The following is a 23,509-nucleotide window of genomic DNA, read 5'->3' as shown; positions in this document are numbered from 1 at the left end:
TCCAGTGACAATATAATACCTCAGCTCGTAGTTTAACGCATAACAAATAATAAAACATCTGACTGCAGCAGGGTCGGGTCACATCACTTTAACCCTATAATGCCGTATGTATCATATTTGACCTTTTGCATCATTTTATGGTAAAAACTTGGCTCAAAACCCCATTGTACACAATCTGATACTTGTCTTTTTCCCTCTGGTGGATACAGTAATAACATAATAATGCAGTACAATAATTTTGACATCACTCAGTAGTAAACGGTAAAAATACAAAAATAAAAAAAATAAAAATTTTTTGTTATTTTTATATGTATATTTTTTTTGTTAAAGGGCCATATAAAGACTTCATATTTAAAAGGAGGACTTTTCGCCCCAATTTTTGGGGGGCCAGACTTTAAAGCGTTAAAGTTGCTGAACACAGATCATATGTTCATTTTTGCACTTAAGAACTTGAGAAATTGTTTTACAATGAAATTTAGTATCTTTACTTGTAGGACATTTGAAAAAAGATACTTTTCTTCAAACCTCTCAATGCATTTTTAATGCAAATAAAATTAATTTGAAATTATCTGTATTTTTTTATGCTTTTGCTGCTTATCCATCCATCCATCCATCCATCCATCCATCCATCCATCCATCCATCCATCCATCTATCTACCCATCCACCCATCCATCCATCTATCCATCATCTGCCAGCTATTGGTTGCAGAGCATATAAACATGATCTCTTAATAATCATCTTTATTAATAAAAAATGTAATAAAGTGTTATAACTGATGATGAGTAAACAAAGCATCAGACTGATTTCCAGATTAAAGAGCACATGATTTAATAGTACTGTAGTGTATTGAATTCATATATATTTAAACAAAACCACGTTTTGTTTTGTTTTAATCTCAAGCCCTCATCATATTTATATTAATCTATTAATATTAAACCCTGACCAACTGTTTCTGACAGCAAAGCTAAAAACTGAGAAGTTCTTGGACAATATTTGGTTGGATGAGGCTCAAGCTCACTTCACTCACACGACTATAATTCACCCCCTCAGCCATAACTGTTGTTGTAACCATTTTTAACTTGTGATATAAAACATTGTTATTTAATGGTTTTAGAGCTCTGCAGAAGTAATCACTGTCCAATTTTTGGTTATGCAAAACAGTTTCAAAGAATCCAAAATGTAGACATGGTACAATTTGAAAAGAAAAAAATTATACAACATTTTCTCATCTCGAGTGCAGTGAATTTACTATTTCAATTTTATAGTGGAACAACTAAACTATGTAATGTGCTATGGACCAGTGAAGCTAATACACATTCTGGTTTGAGGCTGGTGCTCATTCAAATTCAATTAATCACAATTGCCAGCGTGGCCTCTTCGTGCTGAGAAGTAGAGGCAAATTATTTTCCAGCAAGTAGCACCAGCAGGGTCTCCAGCCATACATATGATGTGGCCCCTACAGAGCCCTGATCGCAACATCATGGAGTCAGTCTGAGGTCACTTGGTGATACATCGGGTGTTTATAAGCATCAGCCAAGTAGCTTGTAAAACTGTATGTGTCTCCATTGGAAATAAATTATCTCTGGCTTTGTTATTGCTTTGTGTACATACCAAGATGTAACCACTGACATTTTTTGTGATTGTACCTCATTAAGTCCTGTAAAATCTATATTGTTATTCACCCGCTCACTTTGAAAGAAGCACATATAATAGAATTCAAATGTGTCTTTAGGTGTTTTAGCTGCTGGTATTTGTGTCTTTGACAGTCAAACCTTTTTGTTATCCAAGATGTCAGAGGGTCTCACGAGGAAATGTCAGCTAATGGTATCCAAGCTGACTGAGAAAAATGCAATTCCACTTCATTTGACTTGATTCAATTAGCTGTCTGGCAAAAAATGTCACAATGACGCAGTAATGAATAATGCTGGGGAGGAAGAGGACCTGCCTCACACACACCACAATAAAAGACATTAACTTTTAATTTGTTGTCCCCTCCGGATGATGGTTGATAATCGCATGAAAAATGTTGCTGCTGTGGTCTGTTATGAGATCACACTGTGTATTCAAATAGGGGTATTATAGATAATATTATAGATAATAGTGTAGAAAAAATAAAAGCTTCATACATGAGTATTTTGGTAAATCTTGAACTTTGGTAAATTTTATGGTAATGGTAAAGGTCAAATCCTTGCCACCATACAACACAAAATAAATCAGTACCAAGAATAAATCACTGTAGAAATGATGTCTCAAATTACAGGACATGTCATTTTAAATATTTTAAAAACAAAGTTACATGGGAAATTTTCATTTTCTAGTCATTTTTGCAAAATATATTCTGTCATTTCAGATGACCTCTGACTATAGAAAATATTTTAGACAAATGAAGTTTATTATCAACTCAATACATTTATTCTATTTAAAATTTAAAACATTTACAGTTTTGTAGAATTTCCAGCAAAAAGTCCCAAAATTATCCAAAAACTGTCAACCTTGTGCATTTTATATCAATTTATCCAGCCATGTATTTTTGTTTACCTTTATTATCTCTAAACAAAATCAATAATAGTGAGATTTAAAATCATGTATTTATATAAATAAAATAAAATAAAATAAAAGAATATAGATAGGGAGTGTTCTGATTAATCAAAGATTTCCACATTTATCTTGACCGGTAGACTACGGAAGACAAACTAAGAATGACATTTTTTGTTTTATTGCAATAATTTATTATTTTTTTCCTCATGCTGTTGTTACATTGGATGCAGAACTGACCCTCATCCTGAGGTTTTCCCATTGGCTGCTTTTCAGTTCAAGTTTTATTACAAATATGAAACTGTGATTTTGTGCATTAATCCATTCAGGGGGTCGTTATTAAACATCTGTCCTCTTCAAATGTCAACAATACATACACAGTTTCATAATTTAACCTTAATGCCTAAATTTATTCATAGACATATAAAAATTAAATAAATAAAATACAAAAAGTAAAGAAAAAATACAAAATAAAAAGACTGGAATAAAAAAATGAAATATTAATACAATAATATTAAATTAAATACATATGTAATAGTAAACAAAAATAGATAAAGCAATAAGATATAAAGAGATAGCGCTGAAAAATACAGGAAGCGATTTCTGCTGAGCCACGTGTTCAGGTGGCTGAGCAGGTCGTCCAATGACCGGAATCGGTTTGAATCCCATTCCCCACAGTTATCAGTTGTGTCCTTGGGCAAGACACTTAAACCCACCTTGCCTCCAGTGTTCGAAGTGGTGGTGCATGAATGTGTATGAATGTTTCGGTGGCTACAGATGTAGATTACCATACCATATATATATATATATATATATATATATATATATATATATAATAAATCTTTATTTGTATAGCACTTTTAAAAACAGAGTTTACAAAGTGCTGAACAGCACACAGCAAAGAAAACAATGACAAGACACATACAAGAGTACAGCATGAAAATTAAATAGATAAAATATTGTAATATTATAAAAAGGCCAATCGATGTGCGTTTTAAGAAGTGATTTAAAAGATGATGCTGATGGTGCCAGCCTTATCTCCTCAGGCAGGCCATTCCAGAGTCGAGGGGCCCGGACAGAAAAAGTTCGGTCACCTTTGGTCTTGAGTTTCGACCCCGGAACAGCCAAAAGAGACCTGCCTGAGGATCTAAGGCTGTGTGGAGGCTCGTAGGGTGTTAGTAAGTCTGTAATGTAGCTGGGTGCCAAACCTAAACGAGCTTTAAAAGTAATCAGTAAAACCCTAAAATCAACTCTAAAATGTACAGGGAGCCAGTGCAGTGAGGCTAAAACAGGGGTAATTTGTTGTCTTTTATTGCCACCAATGAGAAGCCTAGCTGATGCGTTTTGAACAAGTTGGAGGCGAGAGAGGGATTTATTTTCGAGACCGTAGAGGAGGGAGTTGCAGTAATCAAGTCTGGAGAAGATGAATGCATTGATGACTTTTTCTAGATCAGGTCGGGAGAGGACAGGTTTGATTTTACTGATTGTGCACAGGTGAAGGAAACAGGACTGGATGACTTTATTAATGTGAAGGTGAAAATTAAAATTGGATTAAAATATTACACCTAGATTTCTGGCAGATGGTGTGATGTTAGTGGAAAGAGGACTGAGACTGTCTACAATATGGGCGGTGAAGTGAAGAGGGTTGATTAAGATAATTTCAGATTTAGAACTGTAGAGCTGAAGAAAGTTTTGTGCCATCCAACTGTTCACATCGTTGAAACACTCTTAACACAGCAGCTAGGCCTCCAGTGTCCCCTGGTCTCAGAGGCAGGTAAATCTGTGTGTCATCCGCATAACAGTGGAAGGACACGTTATGTCGGGCTATAACGTGTCCTAGAGGGAGCATATAAAGTGAAAACAGAATGGGACCTAAAATAGAGCCCTGCGGTATACCACAGGCAATGTGGGCAGAGGAGGAAGTAAAATTATCTATGGTGACCGCAAAGGTTCTATCTAAAAGATAAGAGTAAAACCAATCAAGTGCAGTGTCTGTAATGCCAACCCAGGTTTTAAGACGATCGATTAAAATAGCATGATCAACAGTGTCAATATATATATGGTAAACCAAATAAACAAATAACTTAAATTAATCTGCAACAACATGATTAAAAACACATTCAGTGATAATTTAATAAATGACGATGCCAGTTAGCTCCTGCCTGCATCCAAAAGAGATTAAACATGAAGCAGCAGAAGTGTCAGGTGCCTGTTGCTTCTCTACTGATCTGATCAACAAGCTACAGCAAAAAAAAAAAAAAAAAAAAAAAAAAATCAGCTATAAAAGTTGCTAAAGGGGCCCATTAGCCTATGTTCATAACTTAAAAAGAGGAAATATCCTTCATGAATTTGTCTATAAGAAAGAAAGAAAGAAACACCACGAGATTTCAACCACTTTAATATATACAAGCAACTCAGGTTTAAACAGAATAGATGACTGCCATCAGTTCTTGTCCAACTGATCATGTCAAAGATTTATTTAGAAGAGAGAGTTTTGCTTATAATCCCTTAAACGGCCAAAGTGTAAATGCCACTCGTTTTGCTTTTGTTGATCAAATTGTCCTGATGCAAATAGTGGCACAAGCTTTCTACATCTGTAACAAAACATAAGCTTTCACATGGAGAAAATTTCATCATAGCAATGAATTTTATCAAGCTGTGAATCATATGTACAGAAATAAGAGGTTAAATATTCATGTCCTCAATGTCCCAAGATGAATATGCATGATGGAGCATGTCTGGCGAAGGCTTAATGTCTCACTATTAGCTCTGAATTTGTAAACACATGGCTGTGCAGTGAAATAGTGAAAGAAAACTAGAGTGTAGCAAAAGCATTTGGAACATGAACTAATGTGCAGTAGTACCACCATCTCTGAATAGATTTAGATGAAGTGTAAACCTTGTATGTCTGACAGGTGTCACCATGCACAGATGATCATGTCGCTCTGTCTTCTTCAGCATATGTGATGTTATGTTATCACTTTCAGAGGTTTGTACTATGCACTCTCACCTTCTTTAAATGTCGAAATGAATCAGCTGGCGGTTAAATGTCTCATTACATGTGAACCTGTGCTATATTTGTCATGAGTCAGAAGACAAACTGACAGCTGTAGGTATATGTTCTGTTTTGGGATTTAGTTATACAGTCACCTCTATGCAGAAACTATTCATTTGCTCTGAATGGCTGAACAAACAGTGCATTTGACTCATTCATGCTAACGCTGTTACATCTGGTTGTCCAGTTAACATTTTTATAAACATACCATTTGGAAACCATTGCAAGCAATTACTGAAAGTACTTTAGAAGACATTTAACAGTTCTAATAAATCTTTTATTGTAAAAGATCGACATTTGTGAAATTCACGTCTAAATGTAGTCGATCACTGAGTGAAGGATCACTGCAGAGGGAAACAGCCCACCATGCTTTGCCTGAGGAGGGTATGATTACACATCCCATCTCTGAAGTGACCTTCTTTCCAAGCTGCTGTTAATCACTCTGTGCCCAAAAGTCTTCCGGCTCCTTAGCATTCACAGCAATTGAAAGAAGAAACACAGATATTCAGACTTCAGACTTTTTATTTTTTATGTTTATCAGGATGATTTTCAAACTGCAGAGGTTTTATACATCACAAACAAGACATACCAGGAGCAAGTCTCCTTCTCTGTCCTGGCTGACTCAGCTCTGCAGAATGTTCTCATTTCCTCGGTAGCAGCACACACACCTGCCATTCTTGCTTTGAGCATCAACAGTAATGTCACATGTATTCACGCTGCCTACCTGTCTAGATAGATAGATAAACTATTACTGCATGCTGGATAGATAAACAAAAAGTCCTACATCCGCATCATTTCTCTGTTTCTCTACTGTCTAGCCCTGAAGGAATAGCTGCTATTGTTTTGTTTGTTTTTAAAGTTTACTGTCAGATCAGATTTGTCCAAAATGGCGAGTTACACCAGACAGACAAGAACAATTGTTAATATTTCAGTTTAAGTTTGTTTAGTTTTACAGGCTTGCAGTTGGCTGGCTTTATTTTCTCTGTTCCTCTTGGACACAGCGCCCCCGTGTGGCTTACAGCTGTAAATGTAGGTGACCTTGCTGCTCACAGGCGTCAGCATCAGTAAAGTGAAGGCAACAACATTTAGTGTGAGAGAAAAGTAACACATAATTTCAATTTGATCACGACCTTAAAAGTGAACATTTGTATTTTAAGGGAAAAATTTAAAAGGAAAAAGTTTCATTTTAAAGAGAATTTCTTGTTTAAATATGTTTATTGATGTTAGTGCACATTAAATAAATCACAAAATGAGCAGTAAGTTTAAATGTTATGTTGAAATAAAGTGGAAAAAACAGTAAATTACGTTATTTTTAGCCAAAGAAAATTTTAAGATCAAGTTTAAAACTGTAAAATAATTAATAAATAAAATTCATTCATTATTTCAAACTCACAATTTGGTCCATATAAGGAGTAAAAGACAAACACACAAAGCAACTAACAGGCAATACAGAAAAGCGTATAAATTACTATATAAGCTCTTTCTCCAGTGCCTCCAGAGTCCAGAGTTATATCACACACTGCTCTCCTTCAGCATTTTTAATTCTCCAATCTCATAATACATTATTTAATAAAATTTTCTAATTTCTCTAAAATTTGGGCTGGTTACAATAAGTTAGCTAAATTATTTGACATTTTCTGTCATTTGTAATGCCTTATATAATTATTTTAATTTCCCCACAAAACACATTTCAGTTATTCTAGCTTTATTTGTAAAGTACCAGTTTACAACAGTCATTTCTCAGATGTAAGTTGCTTTGGAGAAAAGCATCTGCTAAATGACTGTAGAATAGAATTTCAAGTCACTTTTAACAATTGTCTGATTAAATCTAATTAATTGCCTGATTATAGTCCAGTTAGAACAAATCCATCATGTGACACTAAAAGAAAACTACCAACAGTCATTTCATGCAATTTTAAGCTAACTGTAATTATGAGATTTTTTTAATATATATATAACTTTAAATGTTAAAAAGGCATGAAATGAGTATGTTTTATGTGAAAATCTCAGGTTTCAAAATTATGACTTGAGGGTACAACAATTTATGGTGGGAGAAAATGAGATGAGAAAAGGTTGATCATCAGGTACGACTAGCTGAGTGTTCTGTACTTTTATTGCCTTTCAGTGAAATTTTAATGCAATTATGGTCTGAAACTCTTCTAATTGAAAAAGAAATTAATTATAAAAAAGAAATCAATGCAACTTTTAAATCTAAACACAGTAAAACAGATTTTTTTTCTGAATAAGTCAAAGACGTCAGGATTCAAGTATTTACCATTTTATTGACAGTTCTTTAAAATAGAACACATCAGTCCCTGACCGGAACAATCTTTTATTACATAACACTAAATAAACTCTTTTTCATCTATTTTCCTGTATTTATTTCTTAAAAAGTTAGCATGTTTATCTATGTTGCATACATTTACAATGCAGTAATAGTTCACTTTATGAGGTTTACACAAACTGAAGATAAATCAACATACTGTACACAAATATATGACCTCACAGCAGGATAATTTTAATAACTTACGTTCAAATGAAATGGCAGGAAACTAACAAAACAAAAAAACAAAAACAATACACACTGACACACACACACCAAATCCTTCTTGCTTCAGCCTTGCTGCTTGTTTTAAAATACTGAAAGATGTATTTTTCTATTGCTTCCAGAGTGAGCTGCTGCCAGGAGGCAACAGGCAACATGAACACACTGAAGGCTTGTAGACTGTCAACTGTACCCACTGTTTTCAATGGAAATCATTTTATAGGAAGCCTGACATGTTCAGCATTTAATAACATGAGTCTGAAATAAGAATTATTCAAAATGTCAGCGTAAAATCAAAATACACAAAACCTCAGAACATCTTTTACTTAAATATGTGCAATTATGTTTGCCTCCAATCATCCAAGATTGACTGATCACCAGATCGAAAACACTTCATCCATCCATCCATCCATCCATCGCCCAGATTCAATGTCCAAGCTGAACCACCAGACTTTAATGTATGTAACCTGTACAAACAGCATAAAGGCCTCCAACAGATATAAATCCTGGATGTCTGATCACAGGTCTTCTCCACTGGCTCGTATTTGTTTTCCAAGGTTAATAACATTTCAAAATTATTCACTCAAAAAAGGACTTTTAAAAAAAACATGTGCAAGTACCAGAGTGCATTTCCTTCCTCAGAGTGGGGCAGCTTTGTACCATCTTCAGCTAATCAGGAACACACACCAAGTCTTAGTCCATGGTTGCCGCTACTGGATCTGGGTCAGCCGCACCGAACTTCCCTCCAGCAGACGAAAGCTCACGTTCTTACATTAAAACCATCAACTGGGTATTTCAAGTCACTCATTTAACATTTACATTCTACAACAGTCTCACTGTTCCATATTGCTTTACATTTTCACACCTGTATGCGTTCAACCAGGATAAAGTAAATTATATGCCATCAGTATGTTTGAATGGGATTCTACTTTTAAGCTGATTTTTGGAAAAATAAGGAAACACTGACAAATACTTGGAAAAAATGATCTGCTGCAAACTGGCTTCAGCTTTGGCATTTAGTGAGAGTTCAGGTTTCAACAGTGACTGGACAGATGTGTCGCTGCAGCTCAGCTGTTTTCATATATACAAAAACACACTGGCATTTATATATATATATAAATTTTTATCTTCCTGTCTGTATCCATATTATGTTTCTGTCAAAATCAAACTGCTCCCTTACATTCAATTGCTGTCCTTAAACCTCTCTTTTAAAAACAGCATCAAAAGCAGAAAAAAACAAAGTTGCTATTTTTGTTTGTCTGCAGGTCTGTAGTCACAGTGTTGTAACAGACGTCTTTCTAACTTCATCCGCTACATGCTCCCTGCGGTGATAAAAACCCATTAGGGCAGAAACATAAAGGCAAACAGACATCTCCAATGAAAACATGTGTGCACATTCAGATGCAAACTAATGAATTTGCACAATTTCATTTACACCATCTCTATTGCACACAACATAAGGCAAATTAAAATAATCAAATGCAAACCCATCCTCCACTGAGAAACAGTGTTTTTAGGCACGTAAGAACATTCAGTCACAGCGAAAGGATATATTAAAGCCCCAATCTGGGTGATGTCTATGAAAGACCTGAAGAACTATGAGGAGAATTACTGCTGGTAGAATATAGCTGGGATATTATGGGGCCTTATATTTGTCATGTACTTCAATTACAATACATATCAAAACAGAAGTTAAAAGTAAAAATTTATCTTATCAAAGGATGATTTTTCACTGTGGTAAACCATCTTGGCTAAGCTTTGGTTGACTTCAGTCATTTAAGGCCAGCACATTCAGAGTGAACACTGGAATGACATAAAATGATCATTTCGTACACACAGTAGCAGCAGAAGTCTCTGAGTGCTTTGCCAAAGTTTATAAAAACATCTTATTCATACAGCAAAGCCAAAAAAGAAAACCATTTGAAATACTCTAGGCAGTTTGACAGGAGTCATTTCAAAAGGTCATTACTGGAAAATGCTTTTAAATTTTGTTTTTCTTGATAGAAAATAGCCACAACAACAAATTACATGGATATGTGTAATTATGCAGTCCTGGGCCCTAATTTCTTTCCAAGTTATCCAACTGTTGGGAAAACAAAGCTCTTCATTACAAAAACCAGATTGGGCCTTTAACATTATACTATATGCCACATTATTCTGCATATACAGTACAATATATGGTTAAAAACGGACACAGAGGAAGGCAACATACTCCATCTTTGTTATTCTGCCCTGACAGTGTACAAGCATGACACAGTGAAACAGTTTCAGCCACAACGGGTTTGATTCATTGCTCCACCTTTCAATGCTGTTCTCATTACTCAGACCTATGGTTTCAGGAAGAGGAGTCACTGTTTTAGTTAGTCTGTATAGTTAAGGGATGATAGCTGTGCAGTTAAATACTGTATTTGGTTTTTGAATAATAAGTGTGTTTGTTATAAGTCATATGCATGAACCTGCATGTTGTAATTCGAGTCTTTTCTATTATGTTTCTCTTCCATCATCATTGTGTTGGTCGTGTCTCGTTGAATCTTGAGATTCGCTGTCTGACATGTGTGTGTGTCTCTGGACTATTGTCTGTGGTGTGACTGTTTCCAGTGCATGTAGAGTCTGTGGGATGTGGATGGCCTTTGTAACCAGTTTGTGATTTGTTTGCCTGTTTTTCATTTCTTGTGCATGTGCTGTGTGTTGTGCATGTGAGGTTTGGACTGGATGCGGTAGGAGTGTACAGGTTGGACCACCTGGATCTTTCATAGCCATACTGGCCCCCACCATTACTGGGTAGCTTCGGTTCCTCCTCAGTCCTGTATTCAAACCTGGAAGCCCCACACCCAGTGAGCTGTTCCCAAGTCCAGTTGAGCCAAAGGGGGCTAACAGAGTACTCCCAGAAGAAACTGAGGCAGAGAGAGGGGAAAGTGTGCGGAAACGTTTGAGTTTGTCCACAAGGCCGAGGTTTGGCTTCTCCGTTTGGCCGTCGTCATCGTCGTCCGTCTGGCCGCCTCGCTCTCTCTCCAAATCCCCCAGCACTTCCCTCAGAATGGTGCGAGCTGGTTTGGAGGCGAGAAAGGCATCATAATATGGCGGGTCATCATTTGGAGGGCTGAACTGAAATACGGGACATGTCGTGGCGGAGGAGGCAGATTTGGAGCAAGGTGAGCTGGGTGGAGTGGAGGGCTGGAGGAAGAGAGTGTCTGGCCGCTTCAGTGACTGTCTGGCTTCTTGCTCCCCTGCTCTGGCTGCGCAGCTTTGTGCCTGCACTCCTTCCACGGCTGATGAAGCTCCACAGATGCCCAACCCTCGGTCCCAGCTGCATGGGTTGTACACCGAGGCAGAAATGCCCCGCTCCAGCAGGAGGCGCACCAAGCCCAAAGAGGTGCTGGTGGTCTTAGTGGAGTCCCTCAGGTTGGTGGAGGACTCAGCAAGGGAGAGGGACACAGACAGGCGGCGTGGGGTGCAGCAGGGGGTGTAAGTAGGTGTAGGCGGAGCTGAGAAAGGTATAGGGGAGGGAGCGTGGGTAGGTGTGCCGATCCTGGTGCTGCTCTGAGAGGCAGCTGTCACTGGGCTGAAGATGTAAACAAAAGAAAAAAAAAGAGGAAAAACAGGAAAGAAGAGAGGAAGAGGGATTAGGTGCAAGAGGAGAATGAAAAGCAGGATGGGTGCAGAAACAGATGAGTTGACATTAGTTACTATGTTAAAGCTGTACGTAAACAATCGTTAGAACTACTGCAGACAATATCAGTCTATCACATGCATGAATTCAACCTCACAACTCAGCTGCAGTCAGAAGTCTCAAGGTAGGGTTGGGGCCGATCCGATCCAGTATCGGTATGAGGTTCTGATACCAACTTAATTAATGGATCTGAAATTTCCGATCCATTAATTATGTCTACAACGTTGGCAAGGCGTTGTGTATGGGTCCCAATGAGACACGCCTCCATTCGGGAAATCCGCTCTGCAGTTTGCAGCAGGTTAGCATTGAGCAGCACTCAGGTTAGCAAACTTTTCCACTCAACGTGTCCGCAGTGTGGAAATTTTTTTCAGTGGAAAACCCCTAAAGCAAGACAGCAACATGCAATGTTTGCAAAGCCGTTGTTCTGAGAAGTGGAATCTCCATCACAGCACCACTAATTTAATCAAACATTTGGAAAAAGCACCACCTGAAAGAGCACAAGGACTTTAGCCAGTGGGGAGAAAGAGGAAAAGAGCCGACATGAATCACTTGTGGAGTTATTCATAAAGCAAAGTAAACTTTCAGCAGACATAAAAGCTGATGGGACAGGTGAGGCACATTTTCTATCAATGCCCTATTTATTAATGCTAAGGTTTAAACTGAAAAAGTTTTAACTCGTGGGTCTGTGTGTGTGTCTGTTACTGTATACAGTGATGGGATGTTTGGCTCTTTTCAGAAAAATGTGTGGAACATTTTGGTTTAAATAAAAAGCAATATATTTGGAAAAGGGTAAAACATTACTCGCCATAAGAAATTGACATCTTTAAAACATGGAGGTGGTAGTGTTATGGTTTTGGCCTGTTTTGCTACGTCTGGACCAGGATAGGTTGTCACCACTGATGGAACGATTAATTCTGAATTAAACCAACAAAACTTAATTCTTAATGTTCTGAAATAGCCAACAGAAATATAGTAGAGGGACCAGAAATGAGAAGTCTAAGTGCAAAATGAATAAATAAATTAACAAGCAATGTTAATCTGTTGGTTTCTTTTGTGTATTAAGGTTTATCAATTACGTTTTAGGACTTATTCAGAAAAATCTACTCATGTTTTTAGTTATTTGGCACCATCACAAGACTTATCAGCTTCTTGGCTCAAATGGCAAAGTGGTCACATACCGAGGTGAGAGACCTTTTATAGTCTGATGATCTGAAAGACGACATCTTTTTCAGATATTTGCTCAGTCTGCAGTCCTGAGTGTTTGACGCATGGTGGATGTAGCTTTCACTACAATGTTAACAATATGTTAAGTGTTTTAATTACAGTAGCAGACCACTGTACATTAGTATTTATTACCAATCTGAAGGAGCTCATTAGGCCACATACTGACATCTGCATCTGTAGTGACAGGTTTGAGACACTGGGCTATGAAAGTCAGGCTGAAAGGAAATGTTTCAGGGAAATTAAACATTCAGAAATGTGACCAACAACAACCAACTGCTTTAAAAAAGCAGGAATAAAATATTATTATATACAATTGCATGTTGGTTGAGCACTGTCAACATTTACCAGCCTGTTAAGCTCGACCAGAGGAAAGAGTTAGAACAAAGTCCTGATGTTATTCTCATTCACACACCAAAATCTGTAAAGATGCACCAGCATGCACTTTCTCACCCATGTGCACACCAGTAGGTGCACTCAATGGGTCTGCTCTACTTCAGCCACAACAACCATATGATATTCCAGTTCTTCTTCCTCATCACATGACCTGTCAAGCCAATCAGAGCAGGGACAGAGAGAGTCTGGGCTTAGTTCAGTGATGCTGAAATCGGTTTTACATGGAAATGAGAGCAAACTTTGCTCCCATTTCTTTGAAGCCAAGTTAATACCAGTTGCTGCTGTAGGTCATTGCTGTTAAATTTGGAAACATTAAAATAGGAAACGCTGGCTCCTCATTTGTTGAAATCTGACTGGATTCCATCCACTATACAAACCAACAGTTTAAAATCAATCAACAGTAACTGATTTGAGTGTATTTAAGATGTGGTGTTACCTGGGGGATACGGAGGTCAGCTGATCTGAGGGGTGGAGAATCCTGCAGGTGGTGAAGGTGTATGTGGAGCTAGTATGGGACATACACTTCCCTGGGAAATGAACTAGAAAAGAGAAGCAGTGGGAGTAGAACAGAAAGAAAAGGCTGTTAAAATATACCCAACACTACGCTGCAAGCACAGCACACGATAAAGTGGGGAAAAATAAGCAGCAGTCATAGCTTACACCCAAAGCTAAAAGCACCCGACATTAGCTCCAAAATTACTTTAGGCTAATCAAGTTTTCAGACTTTTTCATGAGGTTTCTTCGATTTTAAAAAATAAAATCTACTGATTCTGTTACAATGAATCAAGACTGAAAGTAATTTCAATAAAAATCAAATACAATTTCATTATAAATGAGTGATCCAAATAATTTTGACTCCATTTAAATGCTTGCTATGTACTTTAACAGACACATGAGAACACACTGGTTTAGAGGAACGCAGTACAGTAATGTCTGCACTTAGTCATGGCACTGTGTGTTTAAAGGTGACCTTACACTACAGCTACTAGGTCACCGCCAATATTAACCAGCCATGCACGTCATGGCTTCATGTGACTTGAACAGCTGCGCTAATAACACCTGATATAGATGCATGCATGTGTGTTTGCAGGAACTGGGTACAGCTGCATTTCTACAACTCAGTATTCTCTGCTGCAGTGCTGTTTCTGTTAACTTCACTTTTCATTATCACTTAATAACAAAAAAATTCATTAAGTTGAAAGATTTGATGTTCAGAGTATTTTTGTGAAATGTGATTCTTGCTGAAAGTGATTCTTTTAGATGATTTTGATTAAGAGGGGAATCATTGCTGATGATTGAGGAAAAAATGCAGTGGGCTGAAAGAAAAGCAAAGTGCGGCAGTGAATAAAAAGTAGAAATTGAGAATGAAGATGGATTAAATTAAAGAATAATAATAATAAAAAAAAGTACTCTGTTTTGATGAAGCTTGACTGCTGTGTACACATGGACTGCTCCTGGGATGGGTGAGTCTGCTGGATGTGCACATGAATGTGGGTGAAGGGGTGTCACATTATGATTGTAAGATGTCCAGTGAATGCCTTTTCCAATCCCTCACCCTCCCCACTATTCCTCCTCTTCACACCACTCCATTTCTCCCCATACTCCAGTTATAAACTAGGATTTTGACGTTTGATGCAGAGCTGTGACTCCAGCTAAGAGGCTCCCTCACCAGACATGCGGTCCACAGTGGCGGGTTGCAGGGCTTGGAGCTCTATGAGGTCCACATGCCCGTTGATCTCAGAGGAAGAGGGTAGAGGAGAAGAAGGGGAAGGGCAGGAGAGGTGAGGCATGCTTGCTACATGTCCATCTTTTCCTTGTGCTGCCTCTTTAGCGCTGCAAATCGCTTCATTCAGCCCTTCTGACTGGCCGTAGTTGTCGGTGTCTGCAGCTCTGTTGCGGCAGACAGACGGGGTAGAGGTAGATTGAGGCGGACCCATTGGGGCAGAATTCTCTCCTGGAAAGCCTGTAAATGAGTCACATGACACTTCATCCTCCTCTGGTTGGTCCAGTTGCCAGCTGTCTTCCTGTTCCTGCTCCTGCTCCTGCTCGTGCTCGTGCGCTAGACTGCGGAAGCCCTTTGTGACCACACCAGGCCGTTGATCCAGCAGAGCACCCATGTGGGGTTGAGCCAACTGCTGCCATGCATGGAGTGTGGCGGAACCTGAGGACAACATAACAACCTCATGTTACACAAATTCATATTAATCTGCTTCCATTTTTTTGCTCACTGTCTCCAGAATAGACACATAGATCAAGATTCCCACACTTTAGATGAAAATATGTAAAAATGTTTATAATATTTAATGCTTGTGAAATCAACTAATATACAGCTATCTCCAGTTTATGGTGGTTTTATTGCATGTGAATTCCTTGAGCAAGCTAGTGAAAAAGGGTAGAGAGTAAGTAAATGCTCCATCCACTACCCAGAATACGCAGATGATCAGGTTTATTGGGCGGCATCTGTTAATTTCTAGAAGCACATTACTACAAAGCCGTGCTATGTTTAAGACGCCACCACTGCATATAGACATACAGGTGTCTTTTTCCATCTGTAAAAGGTCATTTTTAAGATCCAGTGTGTTAAAAAGAAAATTTATGTAATAAGAGTATAGACACAAACACATGGGAGACCCGATAATAGACACCTGCACACACACTAGCAGTGTTACACACAGACAGACAAAAATGTATACTTGTATTATTACAGATGGGTGTCAGATGGGTAAATCAGGGAGTGTTTTCTCTAGAAAATAAAGTTTTCATGGTTGTTTCTTCATGATAAATGTTGGGAGATGTCAGTAAAATAAGTCAAAAACACCAGAAAAATAAGAGAAAGGGAAGGTGAGGAAATTAGTAAGATTTTATTCAGGAGTTCAACAACAAAGAAAATGCACAAGTGGAACAGAAAATTAAATAAAGTGCAAAGAGGGAATTGAAAAGAAAAGAAAGGCCAACAAAAGAGAAGTGATGAAGATGGACAGTACAGACAGTATTATGGCACAAATGAGGGAAAGAATAGTCAACAGCAGCCTGAACTGTTGCCTTTTAAGGGGTGCATGAAAGTCATGTCATACAAATTATGTAAGCTTATCACAACATAAAGAGAACTAAAAATTATTCCTCATAGGTAAACCAACAATCCAACCATTAGACTTGAGACTAAACAACTCTACCCACCTTTTTATTTTAGTTGAAAAAAGCTAAATATTATTTATTTAAAATGATATATTATGGCTTTTGTTTCATTTTTTTTTTTTTTTTGTTTAATCAATTTATTTAACTTTACAAAGGCTTATGTTTGCATTTAGATATGTATTCAAAAAGCTGCAAGTCTAACTTCTAACACTAGATGGCGCCACAAAACAGAAAATATGGATTTTGGAGTCATTCCTGTTTGCATGAATGATAGTCTTTAAAAAGTTATATTTTAGAACAAGTTAAGGTTACAACATCCCATCTAAGGCTGTTAAACAACATGAAGACAAACTTGTTTTGAGTTATTTTTGGTTGTGAAGATAAATAACATTTATTGTCTATTAATCCATCTCTAAACTCCAGACTCCATGGGGTAAGTGCATAAAATAATGCTCCTATTTTTACAAAACAAAACAAAAAAATTATAACCTAATAAGACAAACTGGAGACATTTAAATCTAACAAATAAATCTTTAAGCATTTTAAGCTGTAAAGCTAAACACATATGTTATGGTTAATTAATTCCTTTTTGATGGGCCATAGACCTCAAAACATTAAAACACAATTACGCATGTCTGTCGAGTGTTTATATTTCAAACCAGCAGCGCGGTTGTGTGTGCTTAAAATAAAAGGAGTGTTGAAGGTTCAAACTGCCTTCCTGTTGTTCCAACACCTGCAGCAGGCCTGCAGCTAAAGCTAGCGGAGCTCTGAGGGAATTCTGTGAACTGGACAGGCTGCGAAGCTCCGACAAACCGGAGCGCCTCCGCAGCTTGTCAAGATCCAGCGAGGGAGTCAGAAAGATTCTGGGCTGGTTGTGGTTTTGGAGAAGTAGATACTGATTTTGGTGCTGGGGGGTTTGGATCTGGGTCTGCCAAATTTGGGTGTACCTCTCCGGAGGAAGACTCTTGTTAGATTTCTCTCCCAGGATCTGAATTTGTTGTTTGTTATTTAAAATCTCATTTTCACTTTTCATGACCTTTTGAAAAGTGAGATTTTCATTCAGTTTTTCATCATGGGGGGCATCAGTGGACTTGTGGCTCTGAAAAGAATAATCACCTTCTAGTGGCTTTACAATCTGCAGCTTCTCCGGCAGGTAGGACCTCGAAGTGAATGAGTATCCTGACCAGACACTTCCGATGGAGGGATGTGAGCACAGTGACAAAAGGCTCTCTGTTGGGGTCCCTGGGCCTCCGCTGTCCTCCCCACCTCCTTTTTCCTCCTCTTTGGCAAGGTAAGCCAGCTTCCTCTCCCTCTCCTCTTCGAAGAAGCGTTTTTCTGAGAGGTAGTTGTCACGGCGGAGGGACAGGCGGCGCAAGGCTGCCTCCAGGTCCCTGCTGCCTGGAGTCCCGGGAGTTCCTGGGGGGCGCTTGTTAGAGTCCTCTGACCTAAAAATGGAGACGTAAGGGGGAAAAAACAAACAAAAAGGAAATAAATGGCAAATAAGAAAACAAAGTAAAATCAGATTAAAGAATTCCTTTGATCCTTTATTTAATCCATTATTAAAATACTTCTTGATTTGTCCTCAGTCGATTGATGATTTGCTGCAGTTTTAAATCAATTACAGTGACAACAAACATCAGATGAGTCTATAGTTATAGCTGTATACCCATCGTCAGGACTCTCCATGATGCTGCTTGTCCTGTTGTCTAGGATGATCCCACTTCCCATCTCGCTGCCGTAAATGGAGTTGGAGCGAGGCGTGCCCACCCTGCTGGAGCGTCCTGAGGTGAAGCATGAGGTCTGATTGGAGCCTGGGATGTTGAGAGGGGAGGGGGCTGCAGAAGAGCGCTGCTGACGCATCAGGTTGAGGTTTTTCACCGTCTGGAACACTCGCTTTGGGTGGAGTCTGAAGAAATATGAGTTATGACCCCATAAATATGGAAATAACATTATAATGTATATAAAAATAAAGCCACTAATATTATCTATAATTGAATGGAAACAATGAAATTTTAAAACTAAAAGCACCTCTGCTCTTCCACATCTGGGTCATCCATCTGAAGCTCCTTCCTCATCGTGCCCTCTATTTCTGCCGCCAGAGAGTCCTGAGATGAAAAACAATACAGCTGATTCTGTTGTTATCGTGCTGACAGAGTCTGTGATGTAACAAAGTATTCAGCGTACAGTGAGGGCGCACAGAGCTGAATCACTGTACAACTTTTTCCACTGACCATTGGAAAGAGGCCCAGGGAATGGAAACGTCTGGGGGTGCTGAGGGGCAGAGTTTTATTCCTCAGGTTTTTTAGCTCCTCCTGAGCTTCGTGAAGCATCTCCATACACTCTGCGTACTTGTCCTGCAACTCGCGCAACTTAACAAAGGTAGAAGAAAGATCAAGGAAGAAATTTAGTGTTTAACATGGACATTGAAAGACTGGATTTGGTTATAGTTTCTCCTCTGGCAGGGTTTGAGTATAACAGGAGCAACATAATTACTGTATCTGTTGTTAAATGTTTCAGGGTGTATTTAGACTTTACCACATACTGTGTTATTAGAATGTTTGAAGGGAAATATCACTGGAGGAAATATAGACATTTGATCATAGTTAGCAGGTCATGGATTGTCTTACCTCAGCAGTGAGTTGTCGCTGGGCATCTTTGGCTGCACCCAAATGCTGTGTCAGCTCTTCATTCTCCACAGCATACTATAAACATCAAGGACAACACAGGTCAGCAGCCATGAAAAATGCTGCATCTAAAGCTTTTCCACATTTAGAATGCTTAGTGAGAAATATTTGGGCTTCATACAAGCTTGGCCTTTTTTTGGAGGTCTACAATCTGTGAGAGAAGGTGTGTGATTTCCTCCTGCTGTCTGGAGGCGTCCTCTGTCTTCTTGGCCAGCTCTTCAGCCAAAGAGGAAATCTGCAGGTTGGCATCACCTGGAAACGAAAGCGGGGATGATGCAAAGTTGAATGCTGCCAAAACACAGCCTGCTTACAGCTACACTGCTTTTAACCAGAGGGTGAATAGCTAATATTAAAACAGTAGAAGTGAGAGCACAGTCAGGTAAACACTCACGGATTTCTTTGACACAGTCGTTGACAAGCTGCTGCTCTTTTTCCTCATAGTTGATGGTTTCCGTTTCCAAATGAGTTGCCTGGATTAAAAAAAAATAAATAAAAAAAATAAAAAAAATATATATATATATATATAAAACATGCTAACATCATACTATAATATCAATATCATTATAAATGACTATAAAAATCCCAGTCATTATTCTGTAAACCACTTTTCTAAGGATGAAATTTACAGGTGGTGAGTGTTGTGTCTGTACCGCAGATCGGAGTGACTTGTTTTCTTCTTCCAAGTCTTTGAGTTTCTTCTGTAAGGAGTCCAGGGGGAAAAAAGCTGGAGCTGACACATTAGGTTCACTTGGTCGCACGCTGTAAACACACACGTGAGAACCTAGTTGTAATCTCACTAAAAATCTGGCTGTATTCAAATATGTCCAATTTTTTGTAGGTTTAGTAAAATTAGAAGCCCATGTTTCAGTCATCACAGCTTGTTGTGAAGTGTTTTTTTTTTATTTGATTTTAATTCTGCACAACTGTACAGTGTGATCAAGATGGGGGGGGGGGAGGGGGGTGAAAGGCAGCTTACGGTGAAGAGGTGATTGACTCCCCCTCACTTTCCTCAGCGGCGTTGGTGTAGAACTGCAACAACTCATCTTTCATGGACAGATCGTGACGAAGCTGAGAAACCTGTACATGTGCAAACATCAGAAATCTGAATAGTGAAAGTAAAGGAGAGAACTTTGAATGCAAGTCTGTGAGGTACAATAAACATGTCAGAGATTACATTTTACAGATTTTTTTTAGGCAGGATCGCCTGAGCACAACAAATAGCAGAAATTTTCAAACACACAAATGCTGCCTACCTCCTCTCGTACGTGCTCCACTTGCTCCTCCAGCAGCTCATTTCTGTTGCTGAGAGCTTTGTTTTTCTTTAGCAGTGACTGTCCGATGCGAGCTGCTAACTCCAAGTCGCGCTCTTTCTGCAGAACCAAGGGTTTTCTTTATATTAGTATAATTACTCCACTTTAAAAACATGAAAAAGCATCTGATATAAAAGTTGAACTCAAATATATGGTGATTTGCTAAGAAATTCCCCTTTCCCCACTTTTTTAAAAAGACTTTGGGCTACATATTTGATAAACAGATGAGAGACTGATTATAGTGCTGCAACAAAAAGGTTTGACAGGATTCAACTGCCTCAATAACGAGCAGGCATGTTAGATGAAAGTAAAAGATGGAGGAAGAAAAAACAAAGCACATTACAATATAATCACAAGCTCTTGTTGTCCATGAGGGAATAGGTATGTTAATAGAAAACTCCTATTAGTCAACATGAACCAAAATTAAAATGAAAAGGAGCTGGGTCAACTATACAAGTCTGTATATGGCAAAAATAAAAAGCAAAGAAGATGATGAATAAATAATACATGCGACATATAAAATATTACTGGGGAGTATAAAACAACTGGTTTGGTCGTGACTTCTTGATTGACTTTTTAGTACAGTGTTCTCAGTTATGACAGTCATCCCTGAATGCCATGTTTACCAAATAGCAGCACGAACTTCATGGTGCCGAGTATCATGGTTCATTTCACAAAGACACCATTCAGTTCTGCCGGGTGATGTCCTGCTTTTTATTCTGTCGCTGAGCAGCCGAAGCAAATTAATTCGATTTGACTATCAGCTGCCGGAAACAAAGTTCCATCGAACCTCCTTCAGGCCTTGAACATAGCAACCTGTGTTTAATGTGGTGGCATAATAACATCTAACCAAAGTGTTTTTAAGTTTGTCTAAACCAGGTGTTCCTGAGTCCAGTCCTGGAGAGCTGCAATCCTGCAGCTTTTAGAAGCATCTTTTCTCCAACACACCTGAATCAAATGAATGTCTTGTGAACAGGCTGAATTCCCTCATCCATGTGATTCAGATGTGTTGGAAAACGGACTGCTGTCCTCTGTGTGAAATCTACGTGCTCTCACCTCTTCCAGCAGCCGAGTGACAGCGTCAATGTCGCTGTAGGTCTTCGTCATCTGGCCCACTCTGTCAGCACACAACACTACGAGGAGACAAGAAAAAAGTCATTGCAAAACTCCCCAAATAAATCAACTGCAGTCAATAACAAACTGACGTCTAGCATGTTTTAAAATAAAATCCACAGCCATATAAACCTTTAAAGATTATATAATATAAAGGAACACACAAATAAGAAGTATTTACTATTAACCTTCCTAGCCCATTTCCACTTGTTGGTTTATTCCATAAAATTTAACTAATTTGATCTTTTTATAGGAAGTCAGATGCATTTAGAAATGTTGATCCATTTTTATTGACCTGTTGACTTGTTTAGTGTGACTAAGAAAGGTGTTCCCAGTATCTACCCTCACAGATAGGACTGGGAGGAGTGGATTAGTCATCTATGTATTTACATATTTATGTAATCCTGTATAACACACACAACATACATGCATTGGATTTCAAACTGTTAACCTATATGAATGACAAACAATCCTTCGTTGTTCACTCTGCTATATCCTTTCCATTTCATTCTCCCTAAGTTCATGAATCATGTTACTTAAGAGTTATAAATGCCCTTTCTACACTTCTCCACACACTCTAAAAATGGCCCACACACAGCCCCCAGCTCCTAGACCCTCCTAGTGATATAGGAAAGATAACTTAGTGGTTACAGACATGTTGGTCAGAGTTAACAGCTACAACTCTGCTCTGTTTGTTTATTAGAAAATTATAAACAAAGACAGATTAAGTCATCTAATACAACTAAACTGAGAGTTGATTTTCAAGATTTTATTCTACTGTCAATATGTAACCAGATACTGAAAAACTATTTTACAGATGTAGCTCCCTCATGTTGCCACATTTTTTCTGTTTCTTTTTTTTAGAACTCACACTCACACGTGGATAAAACGCCTATGGGGACGTATCAGATTTAGTCTATTTTTAAACTTTCTCACTATTCCCTGGAGAGACAAATAAGCATGGAATAATCCCACAGTTTGGAGTGTCCTATGATGCGTGCTGTGGAAAACAGAGCAATTTGGTTATTACAGATCCCTTGAAGATTTATCTTTAGTTCAAAAGAAAAAATATCATGCAGGGAACATAGAAAACAGTCCTGAGGCCTCACAGAATGCAAAGAGAACTGGCCAATGCAAAGCACATATTTTCATATCCTCACACATACAAGCAGCATATGACTGCTGGAAACAAAGACAAGGATTCATCTGGTTATGTGCTAGCTAAGCATATTTTTCATTATTATCCATTACTAAATAACCTTTTCTAGCAAGAGAAGTCAAAATGCACATGCACGAGACCGAGAGGCTGAAACGAAGCATGCTGTTTGATTAAATAAGGGCACATCATGTGTGTTTGGCTTGTTTGTACCCTAAAGTCTAATTTCAGCTTCTAAATTTACACTCACCACTGGAGACCACAAATCAAACAGTAAATAGTAAACAAATGTTTACTATTTCTGCCATTACAGTTTACATGTTAAAATTCCAAAATTAACTGAACACACCAAACGTAAATTAACTTTTGAAATGATGACGGCACTTTCTGAAACAATACCAATACATATGATAGTTACTAAAACTAATAATCTGCATCCAAAACAAACAGAGAACATTTAATTCCTGTTAATTATGTTTCTCCTAAGCTAGTATGACAAGGTAAATGAAATAATAGAGAATGTTGACGGTGCATGCGCAACACAACCTCAAACCAGCGCTACCCCCTTTCACTGTTTTTAGAGTTTCCTTCACAGCATAGTTTATTTAATCATTGATTACAGTTTGATATTAATTTAAATATTTTTAGGAATTTGAGTTATATACACACACACACACACACACACATA

The 23,509-nt window shown here is 38.2% G+C and overlaps 1 protein-coding gene across 6 annotated transcripts in view; it reads right to left on the bottom strand.

Annotated features, from left to right (window-relative positions):
* Window positions 1–7,853: 7,853 nt before the first annotated feature.
* trak1a (trafficking protein, kinesin binding 1a) overlaps window positions 7,854–23,509 on the bottom strand; it is a 31,696-nt gene continuing 16,040 nt past the window's right edge. For 5 of the 6 annotated variants that reach the window (XM_041988715.1, XM_041988711.1, XM_041988714.1 and 2 more), the window contains 14 exons: window positions 21,609–21,685; window positions 20,496–20,612; window positions 20,219–20,319; window positions 19,893–20,001; window positions 19,634–19,712; window positions 19,364–19,494; window positions 19,186–19,260; window positions 18,790–18,927; window positions 18,587–18,663; window positions 18,225–18,464; window positions 17,675–18,003; window positions 15,093–15,584; window positions 13,860–13,962; window positions 7,854–11,698 (listed from right to left, as the gene is read on the bottom strand). In XM_041988715.1, the coding sequence (XP_041844649.1) occupies window positions 10,621–11,698; window positions 13,860–13,962; window positions 15,093–15,584; window positions 17,675–18,003; window positions 18,225–18,464; window positions 18,587–18,663; window positions 18,790–18,927; window positions 19,186–19,260; window positions 19,364–19,494; window positions 19,634–19,712; window positions 19,893–20,001; window positions 20,219–20,319; window positions 20,496–20,612; window positions 21,609–21,659 (3,120 nt within the window). In that variant the 5' untranslated portion in view covers window positions 21,660–21,685 and the 3' untranslated portion in view covers window positions 7,854–10,620. Of the gene's footprint in view, window positions 11,699–13,480; window positions 13,575–13,859; window positions 13,963–15,092; window positions 15,585–17,674; window positions 18,004–18,224; window positions 18,465–18,586; window positions 18,664–18,789; window positions 18,928–19,185; window positions 19,261–19,363; window positions 19,495–19,633; window positions 19,713–19,892; window positions 20,002–20,218; window positions 20,320–20,495; window positions 20,613–21,608; window positions 21,686–23,509 lie in introns of all 6 variants that reach the window. The other variant, XM_041988717.1, reaches the window with a different exon arrangement.

The sequence above is a fragment of the Melanotaenia boesemani genome, chromosome 6, assembly GCF_017639745.1.
Source record: "Melanotaenia boesemani isolate fMelBoe1 chromosome 6, fMelBoe1.pri, whole genome shotgun sequence".
Classification (NCBI taxonomy): domain Eukaryota; kingdom Metazoa; phylum Chordata; class Actinopteri; order Atheriniformes; family Melanotaeniidae; genus Melanotaenia; species Melanotaenia boesemani.
This window is presented reverse-complemented; position numbering and strand designations above follow the sequence as displayed.